Genomic DNA, 22,728 nt, shown 5'->3' on the forward strand with positions numbered 1-22,728 from the left:
GGGCCGTGCGCCGGGCTACAGCCAGCCCGGAAAGCGCAGGTCGCCTGACGATGGCGCGGGGCGGGGCCGCGGGCCGTCCGGGTCTGTTGCAGACATCCGCTTCCGGGGCCGCGGCCATCGCGCTCTGCAGCTCGGCAGGCGCGCGAACCTGTACACGGGACAAGACCCGGGGCCCTACGGGCCGTGAATTGCGGCCGCCTTCGCCCCGCCGCCCGCCCTCTGCCCTCCGCCGCCCACCTCCTCAGCCAGTCATGCTGGAGCACCTGAGCTCGCTGCCCACGCAAATGGTGAGGGCGCGGCCCACCTCCGCCCCAAGATCCCCGCGAGCCGCTCGCGAGCCTGGCAGCTTCGCATCCCTTGTCCGAGCACCGACCGGGGGCAGCGCGGTTCCTGGCCCGGATAGCTACCTTACACTCTCTTCCCCGAATTGTGCCTCCTGGGTCTTTTCTTTTCCCTCGCGAGGATTGCTCCTGCCTGTGCTCCGTTAGGATGCTTCAATTAGCCCGGGAAACCCAGAATTTCATTCCTTGTTCAGGTCCTTGGGGAGAGCCTCTGATGTTGGGGTTGCCCTGTGCCAAAGCTGTAAGGCCAGGGCAGGAGTTGTACCTCTTCGGTGGTGGCACCAATTCCTGCTTTGCTCTCTTTCACCTCTAGGATTACAAGGGCCAGAAACTAGCTGAACAGATGTTTCAGGGAATTATTCTTTTTTCTGCAGTAAGTATTGGTTTTGCATAATCTTTTTATTTCTTCTCTCCACCCCACCCCCACCCCCTGCCTCCAGCTTGACTGTATTTAATATATTTTGTCTATCTTTAGATAGTTGGATTTATCTACGGGTACGTGGCTGAACAGTTCGGGTGGACTGTCTATATAGTTATGGCCGGATTTGCTTTTTCGTGTTTGGTAAGAAATTTGTGGATGTTTGGATGTTAGTGGCTACTTAAGTTTTCTGAGTTGGGTTGATTTGGTTGGACCTAGTCGTGAGAACCAGCACCAACTTTTCCCTCATCTTTCCCATCAATATTTCCCCTTGCTGTCATTGGAAAAGTAGAATGCCAAATAGTTTCAGATGAGGTAAGCTGCATAAAAGGTAAGCTGCATAAAAGGTAAGCTGCATAAAAGGATACAGCTCATCTCTTTTGGCAGCTGCTCCAAGCAATAATCTTAAGGTCAAAGCTAGCAGGAATTTCTTATGGTCTTTACATTGCTCCTTCTTCACCTTTCTTTTAGCTTTTAAAGCCATATGTGTAAACAGGAAGACTTGTTCCCATCACTTGCGGTATCTTGTCTGGGAAGTGGCACAGTTTTCATAGGAATGTCAGTTGGTTGTTGTTTTTACCTTTAGCATAGGAGTCATTTGGGAACCAGGCATTATACATAATGCTCTTTTAAACTTTTAATGGCTATAATTGATGCATTGTCTCTGTTCTTGCCCAGCTGACACTTCCTCCATGGCCCATTTATCGCCGGCACCCCCTCAAGTGGTTACCTGTTCAAGACTCAGGCACAGAAGACAAGAAACCAGGGGAAAGAAAAATTAAGAGGCATGCTAAAAATAATTGATTGGGGCTTTCATGACTCAGCTTTACTATTGCACCTGCTTTTGTTTCGTATGAGATGAGCTAAATTGTTTTCACACCCAAAACATGAGCTAAAATCTACCTATGCTCTTACTGCACAGGTGTGTTGAGATTTTGTTCTCTTTATATTTCACTTCTAACTCAGTTGGGTTTTGACTTATAAATATTTTAGACCTTCTCTTCATAATCTTCCTCTGAAATGGAGAACAGAAAACACAAGTATGCAAAGTTTCTTTCAGGTCTACAAAAATAATGAAGAATAAATGCCTCATAAATGATAGTACAATTTAACTATCAGAGTTTTATAATTCATTATGAGTAGTTAAGCTGTTTTAATGTTTTCAATTAAAACTCACAGTGCAAGTCTGTGTCTAAAGAGTCTTTTATTCATTATTCTGTAAGCAAAACTATTAGTAAAAACCAAAGTGAGAAGTTAATGGTTCTGAAAGTGTCAGCACCATTTCTGTTTTCTGTAGCTGCAAGTTCCTAATATACGTCTTTTTGTGTGTGTGTGTGTGTGAGGAAGACTGGCCCTGAGCTAACATCTGTTGCCAATCCTCCTCTTTTTGCTGTGGAAGATTGGCCCTGAGCTAACATCTGTGCCCATCTTCCTCCATTTTTTGTATGTGGGACGCCACCACGGCATGGCTTGATGAATGGTGCATAAGTCCGTACCTGGAATTCGAACCTGCGAACCCTGGGCCACCAAAGCAGAGCACGGGAACTTAACCACTACACCACTGGGCCGGCCCCCTATACATCTTTCTAAACAACAGCAAGCACCTATGAAAAAATTTACTAATGTAAATTTGTGGTAAAGGAATATTTTGGTACCACTAAAATAAGGCTGTTGTTAAGCAGAAAATGTTTAATCCACGCCTTACCTGAGATGGACCAAAGTGAAAACCCATAGAGCTGTAAATTCCTTTTAAATTTTCCAGAGGGCTGAAGAGAAAAATCTTCTAAAGGTCTTGTGTGAGGCATGGGAGTGGGAGGGTTATTATTATAAGCAATACTGTATTTCTCAATACCAGGATATAGGACTTCCAAACTATGAGTTTTAAAAAAGGGAGCCTTTAATAAAGGGACCTTAATACAGTAAAAAACAGGAAAGGTTTAAAAAACAGAGAAGGGGGCCGCCCCGTGGCGTAGCAGTTAAGTGCGCGCGTTCGGCTGCTGGCGGCCCGGGTTGGGATCCCGGGTGCGCACCAACACACCACTTGTCAGGCCGTGCTGTGGCAGCGTCCCACATAAAGTGGAGGAAGATCGGCACGGATGTTAACTCAAGGCCAGTCTTCCTCAGCAAAAAGAGGAGGATTGGCATAGATGTTAGCTCAGGGCTGATCTTCCTCACAAAAAAAAAAAGAGAAGAAAAATTAGAAAGGCAGAAATAAGACCAACCATATCTGTAACTATAATGAATGTAATTAAAAAGTTAGGAGCAGGGCTGGCCTGGTGGCATAGTGGTTAAGTTTGTGCGCTCTGCTTCAGTGGCCTGGAGTTCAAGGGTTCAGATCCCAGGCGTGGACCTATGCGCTGCTTATCAAGCCATGCTGTGGCAGGTGTCCCACATATAAAATAGAGGAAGATAGGCACGGATGTTAGCTCAGGGCCAATCTTCCTCAGGAAAAAGAGGAGGATTGGCAAGGGAGGTTAGCTCAGGGCTAATCTTCCTCACAAAAAAACAAACAAAAGGAGCTCCCAAATAGGGTTAAAAATCAAGTTACCTCATATTCTCAAAATGACACCCAGAGGTTGAAAACAGGAACAAAGATATATTAGGCAGAAAGAAGCATAAAAGAGGAGTAACAGTGAAAACGTCAGATACTTAATATCAGAAAGCATTAAATGGGGCAAAGAGAGACATTTCACAGCTGCCAAGATGTTGCTGTTATGGATCATTATGCATTGAATAAGATGTGAAATGTATAAAGCAAAGACTGTTACATATACAAGAGTTTGGCAAAGCTACACTTTTGGTAGGAGACGAACACTCTACCTTCCAGATTTTGATAGATCAAGTGGACAGGCAAGCGATAGAAAGACTTTTGCATTTGTTCCCTGTAACTGGAACATCTTCCCTCAAATATATATGACTTGTCTCTCCTTTCTTCATGTCTCTACCCAGATGTCACCATAAAGAAGCATTTCCTCCTATCCTATCAAAATAAAGTGGTATGCCCCATCATTCTATATCTACTTAGCCTGCTTTATTTTTCATAGCATTTAATATATCTCACAATATATACTTGTTAATTGTCCTCCCTAGAACATAAGCTCCACGGGAACAGGGACCTTGTTTTGCTCACTACTGTTTGCCCAGTGCCTACAAGAATACATGACACATTATAGGTGCTCAATATATACTGAATGAATGATACAGAGCTGTACTGTCCAATATGGTGCCACCAGTCATGTGTCTATTTAAATTTAATTAAAACTAAAATAAAAAATTAAGTTCCTCAAACTAGCCACATCTCAAGGGCACAACAGCCATATATGACTAGTGGCTACTGTATTAATGCAGATATAGAACATTTCCATCATCACAAAATTCTCCTGATCAGGTCTTATATAGGTTTGAATAATTAATAGACAAGTGATTCTGCCTGTGCATAACAGAATTAACCTTTATAGAATAGGGCCATTCCAATAATGGAGTATGTACTGAGCCACAGGGAAAAAACAATTCCAAGAAATAGAGATTGTGTTGGTCATATTTAGTAACAACACTACAATGTAGCTAGAGCAAGGAGATAGAACTTTCTTGGCTTTCTAAATATACAGAAATTAAGAAATACTTCTAGGGGGCTGGCCCCGTGGTGTAGCGGTTAAGCACGTGCTCCACTGCTGGCGGCCTGGGTTCGGATCCTGTGCGTGCACCGATGCACCGCTTGTCAGGCCATGCTGTGGCGGCGTCCCACATAAAGTGGAGGAAGATAGGCACGATGTTAGCTCAGGGCCAGTCTTGCTCAGCAAAAACAGGAGGATTGGCATGGATGTTAGCTCAGGGCTGATCTTCCTCACAAAAAAAAAAAAAAAAAAGGAAGTACTTCTAAAAGAGAAAATCAAAACCAGAATCACTGACTATTTAGAAACTAATGTCAAAAGGAATATCATTGGGGCCAGCCCCATGGCCTAGTGGTTACGTTCGGCACGCTCCGCTTCAGCGGCCCAGGTTCAGTTCCCAGGCACAGACCTACGCCACTCATCGGCAGCCATGCTGTGGTGGCAACCGGCATACAAAATAGAGGAAGCCTGGCACAGGTGTTAGCTCAGGGCAGATCTTCCTCAAACAAAAAGAGGAAGACTGGCAATGGATGTTAGCTCAGGGCGAATCTTCCTCAGCAAGGAAAAGAGAAAAAAAATGCAAGTCTCTGACATGTGGCCAAAGGTATGTTGAGAGGAAAATTCAGAGTCTTAAAAATGTGTTTTATAATTAAATAAGAAAGATGAAAAATGATCATGCACTCAAGAAAAAATAACCACAAAATTACCAAATGATAGTAGGATAAATGAAAACTGAATGTTCAAACAAAATAAAAATATACAATGGGAATAAAAAAGTATGGGCGGGAGATTTTTTAATTCTAAGAAAATGTACAACTTTATACCAGTAAGTTAGGAAACTTAAGTAAAATCAATGACTTTCCAGAAAGATGTGGATTTCTTAATGCAAGAAATGGTGAATAGCTCAGGAAGACCTACAGTTTACCAAAGATTTGCCCCCTATTAGGCACTGGGACTAGATGGTTTTACAGTTGAGTTCTAACAAACTCTTCAAAGTAAAAATGAGAGGTCTCAGAAACCAGGCTATGAGCACTGTTAATGGCAGGGCGTATTGTTTTATTTACCACTATATCCCCAGCTCCTGGCATAACACCTGGCACACAGTAAAAACTAAATAAAGGTCTGTTAAGTGACTAAAAAGGGAACATTTCATTAGTCTTTTATGTGTGTGTGTAATTTTCAAAGAAGGTAAGATACGTTTTTAGTTATAAAAACTGAAAACATTCTGAAGCAGTATTAATTTTTTAGAGTCTCTTGAATACGGAAGTAAAAATTTACTAATCAAGACTTTTATTTTATAAAAACTATTTCCTAGATGGACATTACCCCTTATTAAAAAACTAATAAAATTTGTGATATACAATCATACATTTAAAACATGGGAAGACAACCAATATCTTGATGTACAAGATTCAGGAGACAAAGAGGTCCAACATAACAGAAAGGATCTGGACTTTACTGACAGACTGCTTAACTGGAAAAGGAATTAGTGTTTAAGAAATGTTTTTACTGATGGAAAAGTAAATCTAAAAAAAACTATGTAAAAACATACTGATTTACAAAGCCAAAATACCTCTTAGTTTCAATTCCTGTATACCCTAAATGAGGTTCATATTAAATGAAAATAAAATGTTAAATGTCCATCAATATGTAAAAAAAGGAATTCATTTGCTCAAATACTAGATAGAACCTCATATATATATATATATATTTTGTGTGTGTGTGTGAGGAAGATCAGCCCTGAGCTAACATCCATGCCAATCCTCCTCTTTTTGCTGAGGAAGACTGGCCCTGAGCTAACATCCATGCCGATCTTCCACCATTTTATGTGGGACGCTGCCACAGCATGGCTTGACAAGCGGTGCGTAGGTGCGAGCACGGGATCCAAACCCCAGGACCGCCAGCAGCGGAGCGCACGTACCTAAACGCTATGCCACGGGGCCGGACCCAGAACTTCATATTTTTTTAAATCTACTCCAAGAATAGTGAATTGACTTTTTAAAAAAATAATTTATCAACTACTACCTAAGGTCGTTAACAGTAACAAGAAGTATCACTGGGCATATGTCGTTTATTTTTCCTATTGCTTTTATCACTACAGTACAATATAAAACTTGCAATCCAATATTTTATGGCCCTGTATTCAAGCTAATTAGTACCTTAAAAAAATAAAGTTCTAGATATAAAGTTGGTGGTTAAAGGCTCAGTAAACAGTAACCAAATATCTTATAACAGATTTTTCCTCAGAAAGTGAGTAAGATAGCTAAAGGTTTTTTTCTTTCTTTTGTAAGCTTGCTTCATATTACTCTGTTCTGTCCAATATTTTTCCAGTAAAAAAAACCCCAAAGAGATGTAAGGATGGTGAAGGGCCTCTAGCCTAGCCATTGTTATGGGTTTGTTTTTGTTTAAGCCAAAAACCTTTGAAAACAGGTCTTTAGTTCTGGCAGCAGACTAGAATAAATTCTCAAAAATTCACATTTTCTTCAAAAAATTTCAACTGGCGAGCTTTCACACTGTAAGTCGTATACTTTTCACCCATGTGCTTCCGCAAATGTACCTATTTGGGAAACATAAAAAGAAAATCAGTTTGTAGTAGAAAGAATATTTCTATAATCATAGAAGGGCTTTTCTAAGCATGATACCAAAGGTAAAAACCATATGGGAAAATACTAATAGTTGTGTTTACATAAAAATTTAAAACCTCAAGATATCAATAAATAAAGTCATAAGAAATTAAAAGAGCAAACAATAAACTATGAAAAATATGTACAATATACATGCCAAAGAATATCACTACTGTATGAGCTGTTAGAATCAATAAAACACAATAATATTAGAATTGATAAAACAACAAAGTCAATCCAATAGATAAATCAGTAAAGGCATTTACAAAATAATACAAATGACTAATTAACATACATAAAATTCAACCTGACTAGAAATCAAAAAAATGTACTATGTGACACTCAATGTATATCTATTGAAAGAAATGCCTGAAACTAAAATAACACCTAATAATGTGTTGAACAGATGTCCCGCACCTCCTGATAAAATGCACTGAGAAGGACACAACATTACTTTTGTGGTATTCCTGCCAAAAATGCATCATCTACATCAATTCATGAGGAAACATCAGATAAATCCAAACCAAGGGACATTTTATAAAACATAGCCTATACTCTTCAAAAATGTCAAGGTCATGAAAAACAAAGACTGAGTAACTATCCCAGATTAAAGGAGACATAACAACTAAATGTAACCCTAGTTGATTCCACATCCAGCATGTCAGTGTGAGGAGTTCTGCAGACCCCTCCTCAGTGAAGCTAGTGAAAATTATTTAAAAAGCCAACCATTTACAGTCTCTGGAGAGGAAGACTGGCATAGATGTTAGCTCAGGGCTAATCTTCCTCAAGCCAAAAAAAGAGGAAGATTGGCAACAGATGTTAGCACAGATGATCTTCCTCAGCAAAAAAGAAAGAAAATTAAAGTCTCTGGAAATGGTCCTAAGGTCATACAGCAAATAAAGGCACATTTTTTTCAAGAAAATCTACTAAAACTCAGAACAGTGAGAGTCAGTGGTAATTGAACTAAGACCAACTACCTCTGTCCCCACTCCCAGCTCAGAAAGATAAAAACTCTATATACCAGACTGATGAAGTCAAGAACACAGGGCTCCCTTTGCCCCCTGGTTCCCTACTCAGAAGGCTATCTTCCTGGAGGGGCAGGACATCAACATATCTCACCCTGCCCCCAATACCTATCATCATATTTTTCAAATACGATAAATTTCAGGAGTATGTAGCCAAGAGGTAGGAGCTTCCTTCTCGCACCCAGCTTGGACTTGTAGGATGGAGACTCTACCTTGGGTGCAGGGCCACTGAAAATACCCCAGTCACCTTTGCCCCAGACCATAAAGTGAAGATTCCATGCTGGGTGAAACATGCCGAGAAGACCAGAGGCTACTGCCCTTCACCCCCACTAAGCTTCTAAAGTGGGGGTATCACTCAGAGACAAGCATGCTATTGTCCCCATTCCCAGCTCCAGAGCTGTGCTCAGAGATTTTGCCTGAGGGGAGAAGCAAGACATAAAATAGTACCAAATCTCTTCCTAAATGAACTGACTTCATTTGGAACAGAGTGTGAAGAAATTCAAGCCTAAGGGTGCTCTCAAAAACCGGAGGTAGTGGTGAAAGGGAAGTGGGAGGAGACTGGTAGATTCACTGGATATATAGGCTAAACTGTAGGCTGATTACTTTGATGGAAAGAAACAAGAAGCTGGGAGGAGCCTCCCTGGTGTCAGAACAAATCTCAAACACTTGGGAAATACCCCGTCAAAGGAGCCCAAATTTGATTGGATCAGTCTGTGGAGCAATGTATGCCCCAGACCATCACTGAAAACAATAGAACAATCAGCTGGGAACAAAAAAAGCTTAAAGGCTGAGTGAGGTCAAAGAAAGAAAGTAAATAGAGCTTTGCGAAACCCACTGTCATTTCAAGGCTGCTGTGGACATAGCCAAGGCTACACCAACTGAGGGGCAACATCAGAGGCTTTATATTGTGGGGAGAGGGGGAAGAGATACAACAGACTCCACTAAAATAATCCAGCCAATCACCAAATAAACAAGCAAATAACAATAACAACCAATCCCCCAGGAAGCCAGTACTCAGAGTTTTAACAATATATTATCTAAAATGTCCAGTTTCCAATAAAAAGTTATGAGACATGCAAAGAAACAGGATAGTATGACACACACTGCGAAAAAAGGAGGCAAAAGAAACTGCCTGTGAGAGCAACCAGATGTTGGATTTAACAGACAAAGACATAAAAGTAGCCATTATAAACATGTCCATAGAACTAAAGAAAAACATGATTAAAGAAGTAAAGGAAAGTATAATGATGATATCACATCAAACAGAGAGAATACTTATAAAGAGAAAGAAATTATAAAAAGAACCAAATGGAAATTCTGGAGTTGAAAGTGCAATAACAAATGAAAAATTCACCAGACAAGCTCAACATTATATATGAACTGGCAGAAAGAAGAATAAGCAAGCTCAGAGATAGATCAATAGAGATTATACAATCCAAAGAACAGAGAGAAAAGAGAATGAAGAAAAATGAATAGAGCCTCAGAGAAATGTAGGACACCATTAAGCACACCAACACAAGTGTAATGGGAGTACCAGAAGGATAGGAGAGAGAGAAAGGAGCATAAAAAAAATATTTAAAGAAATAATAACTGAAAACTTCCAAAATTTATTGAAAAACATTAATTTACACACCCAAGAATCTCAATGAACTGCAAGTAGGATCAGCTCAAAGAGATCCACACAGACACACTAAAGTAAAAGTGCTGAAAGCCAAAGACTAGGAGAAAATCTTGAAAGCAATAAGAGAAAAATGACTCATCACTTACAAGGGACCCCCAATAACATCGATAGCTGACTTATACAAAATGGAGGCCGGGGGCCGGCTCTGTGGCTTAGCGGTTAAGTGCGCGCGCTCTGATGCTGGCGACCCGGGTTCGGATCCCGGGAGCGCCCCGAGGCACCACTTCTCCGTCCAACGCGAAGCCGAGTCCCACGTACAGCAACTAGAAGGATGTGAATCTATGACATACAACTATCTACTGGGGCTTTGGGGGGAAAAAACTGAATAAATAAAATCTTTAAAAAAAAAAAAAAAAAAAAACAAAAACAAAATGGAGGCCGGAAGGCACTGGGATAACACATTCAAAGTGCTCAAAGAAAAAAGTGTCAACAAGGATCCCATATCCAGTAACACTATCCTTAAAAAATAAAGGCAAAATAAAGACATACCCAGATAAACAAAAACAAAATTGGTGGCTAGCTGACCAAATCTGTCTGATGTAAGTATTTTGAAACTCTGCAGTCTATTAAAGGCTTATAACATACAGGGGAAGGCTTGGATGGTAAATAATGGTTAATTTTAGTCGATTTCAAGTCTTAGCACCACCCCTAGCCTGGTGGTAAGCAGCTCTGCCAATGCTCCTAGAACAGCTTGCACACAGCTTGCGGAAGCCAGGGTAGGCAATAAGAACCCTGTCCTCCAAGTACTGGGGATCTGTGTATTGATAGCTGACTGCTGCTTCTCATCACAGAGGTGCAGACACAGAGGCAGGCAACCATTGTTGCAACCCAGCTGAAGCAACTTCCAGGAGATTTAAAGGAATTTAAATGTATCATTATGAATGCATAATATATGCATTGTGAAAGTCCCAGAAGGAGAAGAGAGCAAGAGGGAGAGAGATTATTTGAAGAAATAATAGCCAAAAACTTCCCAAGTTTAAGGAAAGACACACATATAAACATCTGAGAAGCATAACAAACTCCAAGTAGGAGAAACATAAAGAGTTCACACCCAGACACATTATAACCAAACTGTGGAAAGCTAAAGACAAAGAGAGAATCTTGAAAGCAGTAAGAATGGAGCAGCTCATCACATACAAGGGATCCGAAACAAGATTATTAGCAAATTTCTCATCAGGAACGTTGGAGGCCAGAAGGCAGTGGGGAGGATATTTTCAAAGTGAAAAATGTCAACCAAGAATCCTATATCTGGCAGAAATGTCCTCCAAAAATGACAGAGAAAAAAGAAGGAAATCTTGCCATTTGTGACAACATGGATGGACCTTGAAAGTATTATGCTAAGTGAAATAAGTCAGAAAGAGAAAGACAAATACTGTATGATCTCACTTATATGTGGAATCTAAAAAATACCAAACTCATAGAAACAGATTGGTGGTTGCCTGGGGTGGGGGTGGGGGGTAGAGGTGGTTAAAAGGTACAAACTTGCAGTTATAAGATAAATAAGTTCTCAGGATGTAATGTACAGCATGGTGACTATAGTTAACTATACTGTACTGTACATTTGAAAGTTTCTAACAGTCAATCTTAAAAGTTCTCATCACAAGAAAAAGATTAACTATGACAGGTGACAGATGTTAACTAAACATGTGGTAATCACTTCATAATATATACATATATCAAATCATTATGTTGTACACCTTAAACTAACACAATGTTATATATCAATTACATCTCAATAAAACTGGGGAAAACAAAGTGAGGGAGAACTTAAGACATTCCCAGATAAACAAAAGATGAAGAAATTTGTTACCACTAGACCTGCCCTGCAAGAAATACTAAAAGGAGTCCTGCAGGTTGAAATGAAAGGATACTAGACAGTAACTCAAAGCTGTATGAAGAAATAAAGATCTCAGTAAAGGTAAATACATGGACAATTACCAAAGCTAGTATTATTGTAACAAGGGTTTGTAATTCCACTTTTTGTTTTCTACATTATTTACAAGACTACTACACTAAAAAAAGTATCAGTCTAAAAGCTAGTACTATTGTAACTTTAGTTTGTAACTCCACATTTTGTTTTCTACAAAATTTAAAAGACTAATGCATTATAAAACCACAATTACTAGTTTACACTTTTGGATACACAATATATAAAGATGCAATTTTTGTGACATCAATAACCAAAAGAGGTGGGGATAGAGCTTTAAAGCAGCAGAGTTTTTGTATGCTATTAAAGTTAAGTGGGGGCCGGCCCTGTGGCTTAGCGGTTAAGTGTGCGCGCTCTGCCGCTGGCGGCCCGGGTTCGGATCCCAGGCACGCACCAACGCACCGCTTCTCCGGCCATGCTGGGGCCGCGTCCCACATACAGCAACTAGAAGGATGTGCAGCTATGACATACAACTATCTACTGGGGCTTTAAGGGGAAAAAATAAATAAATAAAATCTTTAAAGTTAAGTGGTATAAATTCAGATTAAAGTATTAAAACTTTAGGATATTAAATGTAATCCCCACAGAAACAACAAAGCAAATAGTTATAGAATATACACTAAAGGAAATGAGAAGGGAATTAAAATATTTCACTATAAAAAATGAACTAAATATAGGGGCTGGCCCGGTGGCATAGTGGTTAAGTTCGTGCACTCCACTTCAGTGACCTGGGGTTCGCAGGTTCGGATCCTAGGTGCGGACCAACACACCACTTGTCAAGGCATGCTGTGGCAGCGTCCCATGTAAAGTAGAGGGAGATGGGCACAGATGTTAGCCCAGGGCCAATCTTCCTCAGCAAAAAGAGGAGGATTGGCAACGGATGTTAGCTCAGGGCTAATCTTCCTCACACACACACAAAAATGAACTAAATATAAAAGACAGTAATGCAGGAAATGAGGGATAAAAAAAATCTATAAGGCATATAGAAAACAAATAGTAAAATGATAGAAGTCCCTCCTTAGCAGTAATTACTTTAAATGTAAATGGATTAACTCTCCAGTTAAAAAACAGATTAGCAGAATGGATAACAAAATTATATGCTGTCTACAGGAGACTTTAGATCCAATGACACAAATAGATTGAAAGTGAAAGGACTGAAAAGGATATTCCATGCAAATAGTAACCAAAGGAGAGCGTGGGTGGCTATACTAACGGCAGACAAAATAGACTAGAAATCAAAAACAGTTACAAGAGATAAGGACATTATATATTAATTAAAAGGATCAATACAGCAGGAGGATATAATAATTATAAACATTTATTCACCTAATAATAGACCATCAAAATAATGAAGCAAAAATTGTAGAACTGAAGGAAGAAATAGACAGTTCCAACAATAGCTGGAGACTTCAATACACTCTCAATAATGGATTGGACAACCAGACAGAAGATAAGGAAATAGAGGACTTGAACAATACAAAAACCAACTAGATCTAACAGATATATTCAGGACACTCTACCCAGCAACTACAGGATACACATTCTTCCCAAGTGCACATGGGACATTTTCTGGGAGAGGCCTTATATATGTTAGGCCACAAATTAAGTCTCAATAGATTAAAAGGATATATTCAATATCCATTTATGATAAGAACTTTGTTAGTCTTTTTCAACATTCTTTTGGCTATTTTGGGTCCCTTGCAATTCTATGTGAATTTTAGAATTTGCTTGTCAATTTCTTCAAAGAAGCCATCTGGGATTCTTATAGGGATTTTGTTGAATCAGCAGATCAATTTGGGGAGTACTGCCATCTTAACAATATTAAGTCCTCTCATCCATGAAAATGAGATGATTTTCCGTTCATTTAGATCTTAAATTTCTTAAAACAATGTTTTATAGTTTTCAGAGTATAAGTTTTGCACATCTTTTGTTAAATTTATTCCTAAGTGTTTGATTCTTTTTGATGCCATTGTAATTGGAATTTTCTTATAGTCATTTGGGATTGTTCACTGCAAAAGTATGGAAATAAATTTGATTTTTTAAATATTGACCTTGTATCCTGCAACGTTGCTGAACTTGTTTATTGGGTTTAATAGCTTTATGATAAAAAAAAAAACTCGCAACAAAGTGGGTATAGAGGGAACATACCTCAACTTAATTAAGGCCATATATGACAAGCCCACAGCTAACATCATACTCAATGGTGAAAAGGTGAAAGCTTTCCCTCTAAGATCAGGAACAAGACAAGGATGCCTATTCTCACCACTTTTAAACAACATAGTGTTGGAAATCCAAGCGAGAGTAATTAGGCAAGAAAAAGAAATAAAAGGCATCCAAACTGGAAAAGAAGAAATAAAACTGTCACTATTTTCAGAGGACATATCATATACAGAAAACCCTAAAGACTCCACCAAAAAACTGTTAAAATTAATAAATGATTTAATATACAGGATACAAAATCAATATACAAAAATCTGTTGCATTTCTATACACTAATAACAAACCATAATAAAGAGAAATTAAGAAAACAATCTCATTTACAATTGCATCAAAAAGAATAAAATACCTAGGAATAAATTGAACCAAGGAGGTGAAAGATCTGTATACTGAAAACTATAAGACATTAATGAAAGAAATTTAAGAAGACACAAATTAATGGAAAGTTATTCCATGCTCATGGCTTGGAAGAATTAATATTGTTTAAATGTCCATACTACCCAAAGCAAGCTACATATTCAATGCATTCCCTATCCCCAGAATGGTAGTTGCCAGGGACTGACAGCAGGGTGAATGGGGAGTTACTGTTTAATGGGTACAGAGTTTCAGTTTTGCAAAATAAAGTTCTGGAGATGGATGGTGGTGATGTTTGCACAACAATGTGAATGTACTTAATGCCACTGAACCAAACACTTAAAAATGGTTAAAATGGTAAATTTGAAGTTATACGTATTTTACTACAATTTAAAAAAACGTGTATAATATATTGTTGAGCCTATAACATATAGAAATGTAATATATTTGCCAATAACAGCACAAAAGAGGTGGATGGGAGAAAAGCTGTATTAGGCTAAGGAAATGACTTCAGATGGTAACTTGAATCCACAGGAATAAATGAAAAGATCCAGAAATAATAAATAAGAAGGTTACTATAACAAAAGCTACAATATATATACTTTCTTCTCTTTCTTCTCTCAACTTCAAGAGACAAAGTTATATAAAGTAATAATTATAACAAGGTAATGTTGGGTTTGTAATATATATAGGTGTGATATGTATAATAACATCAAAATAAAGGGGAAAGGGAATAGGAGTAACATTTTTATGTCTCACTGGAATTAAGTCAGCATAAAGCTGAAGCTGATTCTGATCATTTAAGATGTATATGATAAGCCTTAGAGCCACCACTAAGGAAATAACTAAAAAATATATAGTGAAAAAAATCATTAAAGAAATTAAAATGCGACATTAGAAAATACTCAGTGCAAAAGTAAGCAGTAAAGGAGGAAGACAGGAATAGAAAGACATGAGACATAAAAAAAAATAAAAAGTAAAATGGCAGATGTAAATCCAACTGTATCAATAATAATATTAAACATGAACAGATTAAACAATCCAATCAAAAGCAGAGTGTTAAAATGGATAAGAAAACAAGATCCAAGTATATGGTGTCTACAGGAAACACACAATAAATTCAAAGATACAAATAGATTGAAAGTAAAAAGGAAAGGATATTGCATGCAAACAGCAACCGTAGGAAAGCTGGAGTGGCTATAGTAATACCATACAAAATAGACTTTAAAACAAAACAAAACGAAATGTTACTAGAGATAAAGAGGAACATCTTATAAGGAGAAAAAGGTCAATCCATCAGGAAGATATAACCATTATAAACATATATGGACCTAACCAGAGCACCAAAATACATGAAGCAAAAACTGATAGAAATGGAGAGAGAAATAGAGAATTCAACAATAATAGTTGGAGACATCAATGACATCAATATCCCACTTTGAATAATGGGTAAAACAATTTGGCAGGAGATCAACAAGGAAATAGGAAATTTGGGCAACACTCTAAACAAACTAAAACAGACATCTATCAAATACCCCACTCAATGACAACTGAATATATATTCTTCTCAAGCACACATGGAACATTTCTCCAGGTTAGACCATATGCTAGGCCATAAAACAAAGCTCAATAAATTTAAAAGGACAGAGCCGGCCCGGTGGCTCAGGGGTTAAGGGCGTGCACTCCGCTACTGGCGGCCCGGGTTCAGATCCCAGGCGCGCACCGACGCACCGCTTCTCTGGCCATGCTGAGGCCGCGTCCCACATACAGCAACTAGAAGGATGTGCAACTATGACATACAACTATCTACTGGGGCTTTGGAGAAGGAAAAAAAGGAGGAGGATTGGCAATAGATGTTAGCTCAGAGCCGGTCTTCCTCAGCAAAAAAAAAAAAAAGAGGAGAATTAGCACGGATGTTAGCTCAAGGCTGACCTCCCTCACAAAAAAAAAAAAAAAAAGGACAGAAATAATAAAAAATATGCTCTCCAACCACAATGGAATGCGATCAGAAATCAATAAAAGAAATAAATTGGGGAAACTCAAAAATATGTGGAAATTAAACAACACACTCCTAAAGAGCCAACCTTACAGAAATAAGAAAGATTGAAAAGGATTTATATTAATAATTGTATGTCAAATAGAAAACAGATGAAATGGATAAATTCCTAGAAAGACACAAAGTTTAGAAATTGAAGAACAGACAATCTGAATATAACAAGTAAACACACTGAATTCATTATCAAAAAACTACCCACAAAGAAAAGCCTGGCCCATGGCCCCATAGCTTAGCGGTTAAGTGCATGTGCTCCACTACTGGCGGCCTGGGTTTGGATTCCGGGCGCACACCGACGCACCGCTTGTCCGGCCATGCTGAGGCAGCGTCCCACATACAGCAACTAGAAGGATGTGCAACTATGACATACAACTATCTACTGGGGCTTTGGGGAGAAAAAGGGGAAAAAAAGGAGGAGGATTGGCAATAGATGTTAGCTCAGGGCTGGTCTTCCTCAGCAAAAAGAGGAGGATTGGCATGGATGTTAGCTCAGGGCTGATCTTTCTCACAAAAAAAAAAAAAAAAAAAAGAAAGAAAAAAGAAAAGCCTGGCCCAGATGCCTTCATTGGTACATTCTATCAAACATTTAAAGAAGAATTAATACCAATTCTTCACGAACTCTTCCAAAAAAAAGAAGATAAGGGAACATTCCCCAATTCACTCTATGAGCCAGTATTACCACGATAACAAAACTAGACAAAGCCATCACAAGAAAAGAAAACTAAAGACCAATATCTCATATGAATACAGACACACAAAAATCTTCATCAAAATACTAGAAACACAACTTCAGCAACATATAAGAAGAAGTATACACCATAACCAAGTGGGATTTATCTCAGGAATGCAAGGATGGTTTAATATCCAAAAATCAATTAATGTAACACTGTATTAACAGAATACAAAACAAAAACCACAGGATCATCTACATAGAGAGAAAACATTTAACAAACTCAACACCTTTTCATGATTAAAAACACTCAACAAACCAGGAATAGAAGTGACATTCTTCAACCTAATAAAGGGCATCTATAAAAACCCACAGTTAACATCATACTTAATGGTGAAAGACTGGATGCTTTCCCTCTAAGATGAGAAACAAGGCAAGGATGTATACTCTCACAACTTCTATTTAACACTGTACTGGAGATTCTAGCCAGAACAATTAGGCAATAAAAAGAAGTACAAGGCATCCAGACTGGAAAGTAAAACTAACTCTATTTGCAGATGACACAGTCTTATATAGAGAAAATTTCAAGGAGTCCACTAAAAAAAAAAAAGCTATTGGGCCGGCCCCGTGGCTTAGCGGTTAAGTGCGCGCGCTCCGCTGCTGGCGGCCCGGGTTCGGATCCCGGGCGAGCACTGACACGCCGCTTCTCCGGCCGTGCTGAGGCCGCGTCCCACATACAGCAACTAGAAGGATGTGCAACTACGACATACAACTATCTACTGGGGCTTTGGGGGAAAAATAAATAAATAAAATCTTTAAAAAAAAAAAAAGCTATTAAACCCAATAAACAAGTTCGGCAACGTTGCAGGATACAAGGTCAATATTTTTTTTTTTTTTATTTAAAGATTTTATTTATTTATTTTTTCCCCCCAAAGCCCCAGTAGATAGTTGTGTGTCATAGCTGCACATCCTTCTAGTTGCTGTATGTGGGACGCGGCCTCAGCATGGACAGAGAAGCAGCGCGTTGGTGCGAGCCCGGGATCCGAACCCGGGTCGCCAGCAGTGGAGCGCGCTCACTTAACCACCAAGCCACGGGGCCGGCCCATAACAAGGTCAATATTTAAAAAATCAAATTTATTTCCATACTTTTGCAGTGAACAATCCCAAATGACTATAAGAAAATTCCAATTACAATGGCATCACAAAGAATCAAACACTTAGGAATAAATTTAACAAAAGATGTGCAAAACTTACACTCTGAAAACTAAAAAACATTGTTGTAAGAAATTTAAGATCTAAATGAATGGAAAATCATCTCATTTTCATGGATGAGAAGACTTAATATTGTTAAGATGGCAGTACTCCCCAAATTGATCTGCTGATTCAACAAAATCCCTATAAGAATCCCAGATGGCTTCTTTGAAGAAATTGACAAGCAAATTCTAAAATTCACATAGAATTGCAAGGGACTCAGAATAGCCAAAAGAATCTTGAAGAAGAAGAACAAAGTTGGAGGACTCACCTATCCTTTCAAAACTACTAAGTAATAGTAAACAAGACAGTATGGAACTGGGGGCCAGCCCCGTGGCTTAGTGGTTAAGTGCGCGCGCTCCGCTGCTGGCGGCCCGGGTTCGGATCCCGGGTGCGCACCGACGCACCGCTTCTCCGGCCACGCGGCCATGAGGCCGCGTCCCACGTACAGCAACTAGAAGGATGTGCAAGTATGGCATACAACTATCTACTGGGGCTTTGGGGGAAAAATAAAAAAAAATAAAAAAAAAAAAGACAGTATGGAACTGGCATAAGATAGAAACAGATTAATGGAATAGAATCAAGTGTCAAAAATAAACCCATGGGTCTATGGTCAACTTTTTTTTTGACGAGGTGTTAGAATAGTCTTTTCAACAAATGGTGGTGAGACAACAGGACAGCCACATATATAAAAATGAAGTTGGATCTTTACTTCATACTATATGCAAAAATTAACTCAAAGTTCATCAAAGACCTAAATGTAGGGTCTAAAACTATAAACCTCTTAGAAGAAAACATAGGGGTAAACCTGCATGACCCTGGATTTGGCAATGGATTCTTAGACACCAAAAATACAAGCAGCAAAAGAAAAATAAATTGGACCTCATCAAACTAAAAAATTTTTGTGCTTCAAAGAACACTATCAAGAAAGTAAAAAGACATTCTCCCATACTCACAGAATGGGAGAAGATATTTTCAAATCATATATTTGATAAGAGACTTGTATCTGAAATATATATAGAACTTCTGAAACTCAGTAATTAAAAGATAACTCAATTAAAAAATGCACACAGAACTTGAGTAGACATATCTCCAAAGAAAATATAAAAATGGAAAGTAGTACATGAAAAGATGCTCAACATCATTAGTCATCAGGGAAATGCAAATCAAAACCACAATGAATACTACTTCACACCCATAGGATGGCTATAATCAAAAAGTCAGATAATAACAAGTGTTGAAAAGGATCTGGAGAAATCAAAACCCTCTTGTGCCACTGGTAGGAATGTAAAATGGTGCAGCTGCTTTGGAAAGCAGTCTGCAAGTTCCTCAAACATTTAAATGCAGAATTACCATATGACCCAGCAATTCCACTCCTGGTTATGCACCCAAGAGAACTGAATACACACAAAAGCTTATGCTAGCATTATTCATTATAGGCAAAAAGTGGAAACCCAAATGTCCATCAACTGAGGAATAGATAAACAAAATGTGGTATATCCATACAATGGAATCTTGTTTGGCCATAAAAAGGAATGAAGTACTGATACATGTCACTATACAGATGAACCTTGAAAACATTATGCTAAGTAAAAGACACTAGTCACAAAAGATCACATAGTTTGTACATTCCATTAAATGAAATGTCCAGAATAGGCAAATGTATAGAGACAGATAATAGATTAGTGGTTCTTTAGGCCTGGAGGGAGGAGAGGATAGAGGGCTGATAGATAAAAGTATCAAGCTTCCTTTTAAGGAGACAAAAATATTTAAAATTGACTGTGGTGATAGTTGCATATATTTGTGAATATACTAAAATGCACTGAAGTGTACACTTTAAATGGGTGAATTTCATGATACATGAATTATATCTCAATAAAGCTGTTAAAAAATGTAATCCCAGGGCCGGCCCCGTGGCTTGGCGGTTGAGTGCACGCGCTCCGCTGCTGGCGGCCCGGGTTCGGATCCTGGGCGTGCACCGACGCACTGCTTCTCTGGCCATGCTGAGGCCACGTCCCACATGCAGCAACTGGAGGGATGTGCACCTATGACATGCAGCTATCTACTGGGGCTTTGGCGGGAAAAAAAAAAGAGGAGGAGGATTGGCAATAGATGTTGGCTCAGGGCCGGTCTTCCTCAGCAAAAGGAGGAGGATTAGCACGGATGTTAGCTCAGGGCTGATCTTCCTCACAGAAAAAAAAAAAATGTAATCCTTATTGAATTGATTCAATCCTAATTAAGTTGAATCAATTGAATCCTAGAACAGAAAATTTTTATTCTTTTGCTATACAGGATATTATTAGAGGGACAATTAGTCAAATTTAAATAAGGTCTATAGGTTAGATAATAGTATTGTATCAATGTTAATTTTCTGAGTCTGATAATTGTATTGTAGTTATGTAAGGAAATATTCTTGTTTTTAGGAAATACACTGAAGAATTTAGGGGAAAGAGACATCACGTCTGCAACGTTCTCACAAATGAATAAAAAAATTATTATATATATACAGAGAAAGAATGATAAAGCCAAAGTGGAAGAATAGTAACATTCGGGAATATAGGTAAGGAGTATTCAGGAATTCCTTGTACTATTTTTGTAACTTTTCTGTTAATCTGAAATTATTTTGAAATAAATAAATTAAAATAACACTTAGGTATCATTTCTTATTAAATTGGTACAGAAGCAACTGCATTTCCAGGAATTTAAGGCTTTATTGTTGTTGTTATTATTACCAAAAAACTAGAAACATAAATCCAAAACGAGCAACTAATCAAAAAATGTTTGTTTAGGCACTTCTACTACTGTGAAAGTTTTCATAATGCAGATGTGATATAATGTAACTGATTCACTGGAGAATAATCTGCATGATGTGAACTGCGACTGGTCATCACAATCAGGAATTAGCCCTGGGAGAGTAGGAAAAGAGCAGTGGCCTTGAAAGCACAGGAACAATCAGGAGTGATTGTTACTATGAGTAGCTGGCAGCGCTTCTGAGCTCAGTTGTGCTGTTAAGTGAAAAATATGGGCTACAAAATTGTATATGGTATAATCCTGTTTCGCAAAAAAAAAAAAGGAAAAAGCCTATGATACATACGTGAATGTGATATGATGGATGCGTGTATGTACACAGCAAACTACTGACATATGTATAAGAGAATGAAAGGCAGTATAGAACAATGGTTAAGAGCATGGATTCTGGAATCAGACCATCTACACTGAAAGCCAATTGTTAGCAGCGCGACTTTGGGCAACTCATTTAACCTCTGTGTGCTTTAGAGTCCTCGTCTACAAAATGGAGATACTAGTACCAACTTCAGTGGATTGTTGCAGATACACATGCAAAATGCTTAGAAAACTGTGTGGCACTTTTTAAGTATTACTACTACTACTATTTATGGAATGATAGATAACAAAATCTAGAATCACTGAGTGCTAAGATTATACTGATTTTTTTTTTAATCTGTATGTTCTCAATGTTCTACAACGACCATGTATTATTACCTTTGTATTCAGATAGGGAAAAACAATAAATAATTTTTAAAAATCAGTATAGAATTATTTGTGTTATATAAATATAAGTACGCCTTATGTTTACTTTTAAATCTGGGAACGTAAGTGATGAATCTCTCAAAAAGAAAAAAGATTTAAGTATAATAACGTAAGTGGGCATAAGTGAGGCCATCTTGTTACACTAAATGGCCCAGCCCCTCCTCCAGGTGACTACTCGCTGTGCTGCACATACTCCAAAAAGTTCACATGCTCTCCTGATTTATGGCCTCCACTTATGTATGTACTCCCCAATAGCTTGATAAATTAAAAACTTTGTTCTATGAGTTTCTCTCCAGAACAGGCAGACCACAGGCGGGAAACACACCTACAAGGTATCCACGACAGTTGACAGAAGAATGGAACAACGTAATGCCTGGAGCCCGTCATGCCTGGAGACCAACCTCCCTGGACCCCCTCCTCACTGCCCATTTTCCCTATATAACCGCCTCAAGATTCTGTAATCTTTGAAGATGGGTCTTTGAGACATTAGTCACCTGTCTTCCGATTTGCTGGCTAATCTAAACTTCTTTTCTTGATCTCTAATTTGTTGTGATTAATTGGCTCAGATCGTGGCGAGCAGAGCAAGCCGACTGCTCGGTATCAATAACAGTAATTTTAAGCAGAAAAGTCAGGTAAGTCAAACTAAAATTTATTCAAAGCAAAATTCTATAGCGTCCTAATCAAAATCCCACCATTTTTACAGAAATTAACGAGTTGATTCTAAAATTCACATGGAAATGCAAATAATAGCCAAAACAATCTCGAAAAAGAAGAACAAAGTTCGAAGACTCACACTTCCTAATTTCAAACTTAGTACAAAGCTATGGTAATAAAGACAGTGTGGTAGAGACATAAGGATAGACATATAAATCAATGGAACATAACTAAGAGTCTAGAAATAAATCCTCACATTATGGTCAATTGATTTTCAACAAGGGTGCCGAGAAATTTCAATAGGAAAAAAATAGTCTTTTCAACAAATGGTGTTAGGACAACTGGATATCCCG

General features: G+C 38.5%; 2 protein-coding genes across 5 annotated transcripts in view; one reads left to right on the top strand and one right to left on the bottom strand.

Moving 5' to 3' along the window:
* Window positions 1-2: 2 nt before the first annotated feature.
* SPCS1 (signal peptidase complex subunit 1) lies at window positions 3-1,943 on the top strand. Its single transcript, XM_004419806.3, has 4 exons — window positions 3-287; window positions 655-714; window positions 817-903; window positions 1,438-1,943. The coding sequence occupies exons 1-4, from the start codon at window positions 51-53 to the stop codon at window positions 1,561-1,563; spliced, it is 510 nt and encodes a 169-aa protein (XP_004419863.1). The 5' UTR covers window positions 3-50; the 3' UTR covers window positions 1,564-1,943.
* The window catches only part of NEK4 (NIMA related kinase 4), a 43,669-nt gene continuing 22,377 nt past the window's right edge, over window positions 1,437-22,728 (bottom strand). For all 4 annotated transcript variants that reach the window (XM_087431164.1, XM_087431163.1, XM_014792940.2 and 1 more), the window contains one exon: window positions 1,437-6,927. In XM_087431164.1, the coding sequence (XP_087287290.1) occupies window positions 6,835-6,927 (93 nt within the window). In that variant the 3' untranslated portion in view covers window positions 1,437-6,834. The remainder of the gene's footprint in view (window positions 6,928-22,728) is intronic.

The sequence above is a fragment of the Ceratotherium simum genome, chromosome 5, assembly GCF_057802395.1.
Source record: "Ceratotherium simum simum isolate JZ-2026a chromosome 5, ASM5780239v1, whole genome shotgun sequence".
NCBI classification, from domain to species: Eukaryota; Metazoa; Chordata; class Mammalia; order Perissodactyla; family Rhinocerotidae; genus Ceratotherium; species Ceratotherium simum.

What these genes read in the sequence shown, in the direction of transcription:
- SPCS1 (XM_004419806.3), top strand. Translation starts at nt 51, where the DNA reads ATGGCGCGGGGCGGGGCCGCGGGCCGTCCGGGTCTGTTGCAGACATCC. An exon ending in GCTCGCTGCCCACGCAAATG is followed by an intron (nt 288 to 654) that starts GTGAGGGCGCGG and finishes TTTCACCTCTAG; the next exon opens with GATTACAAGGGCCAGAAACT. An exon ending in GAATTATTCTTTTTTCTGCA is followed by an intron (nt 715 to 816) that starts GTAAGTATTGGT and finishes GTCTATCTTTAG; the next exon opens with ATAGTTGGATTTATCTACGG.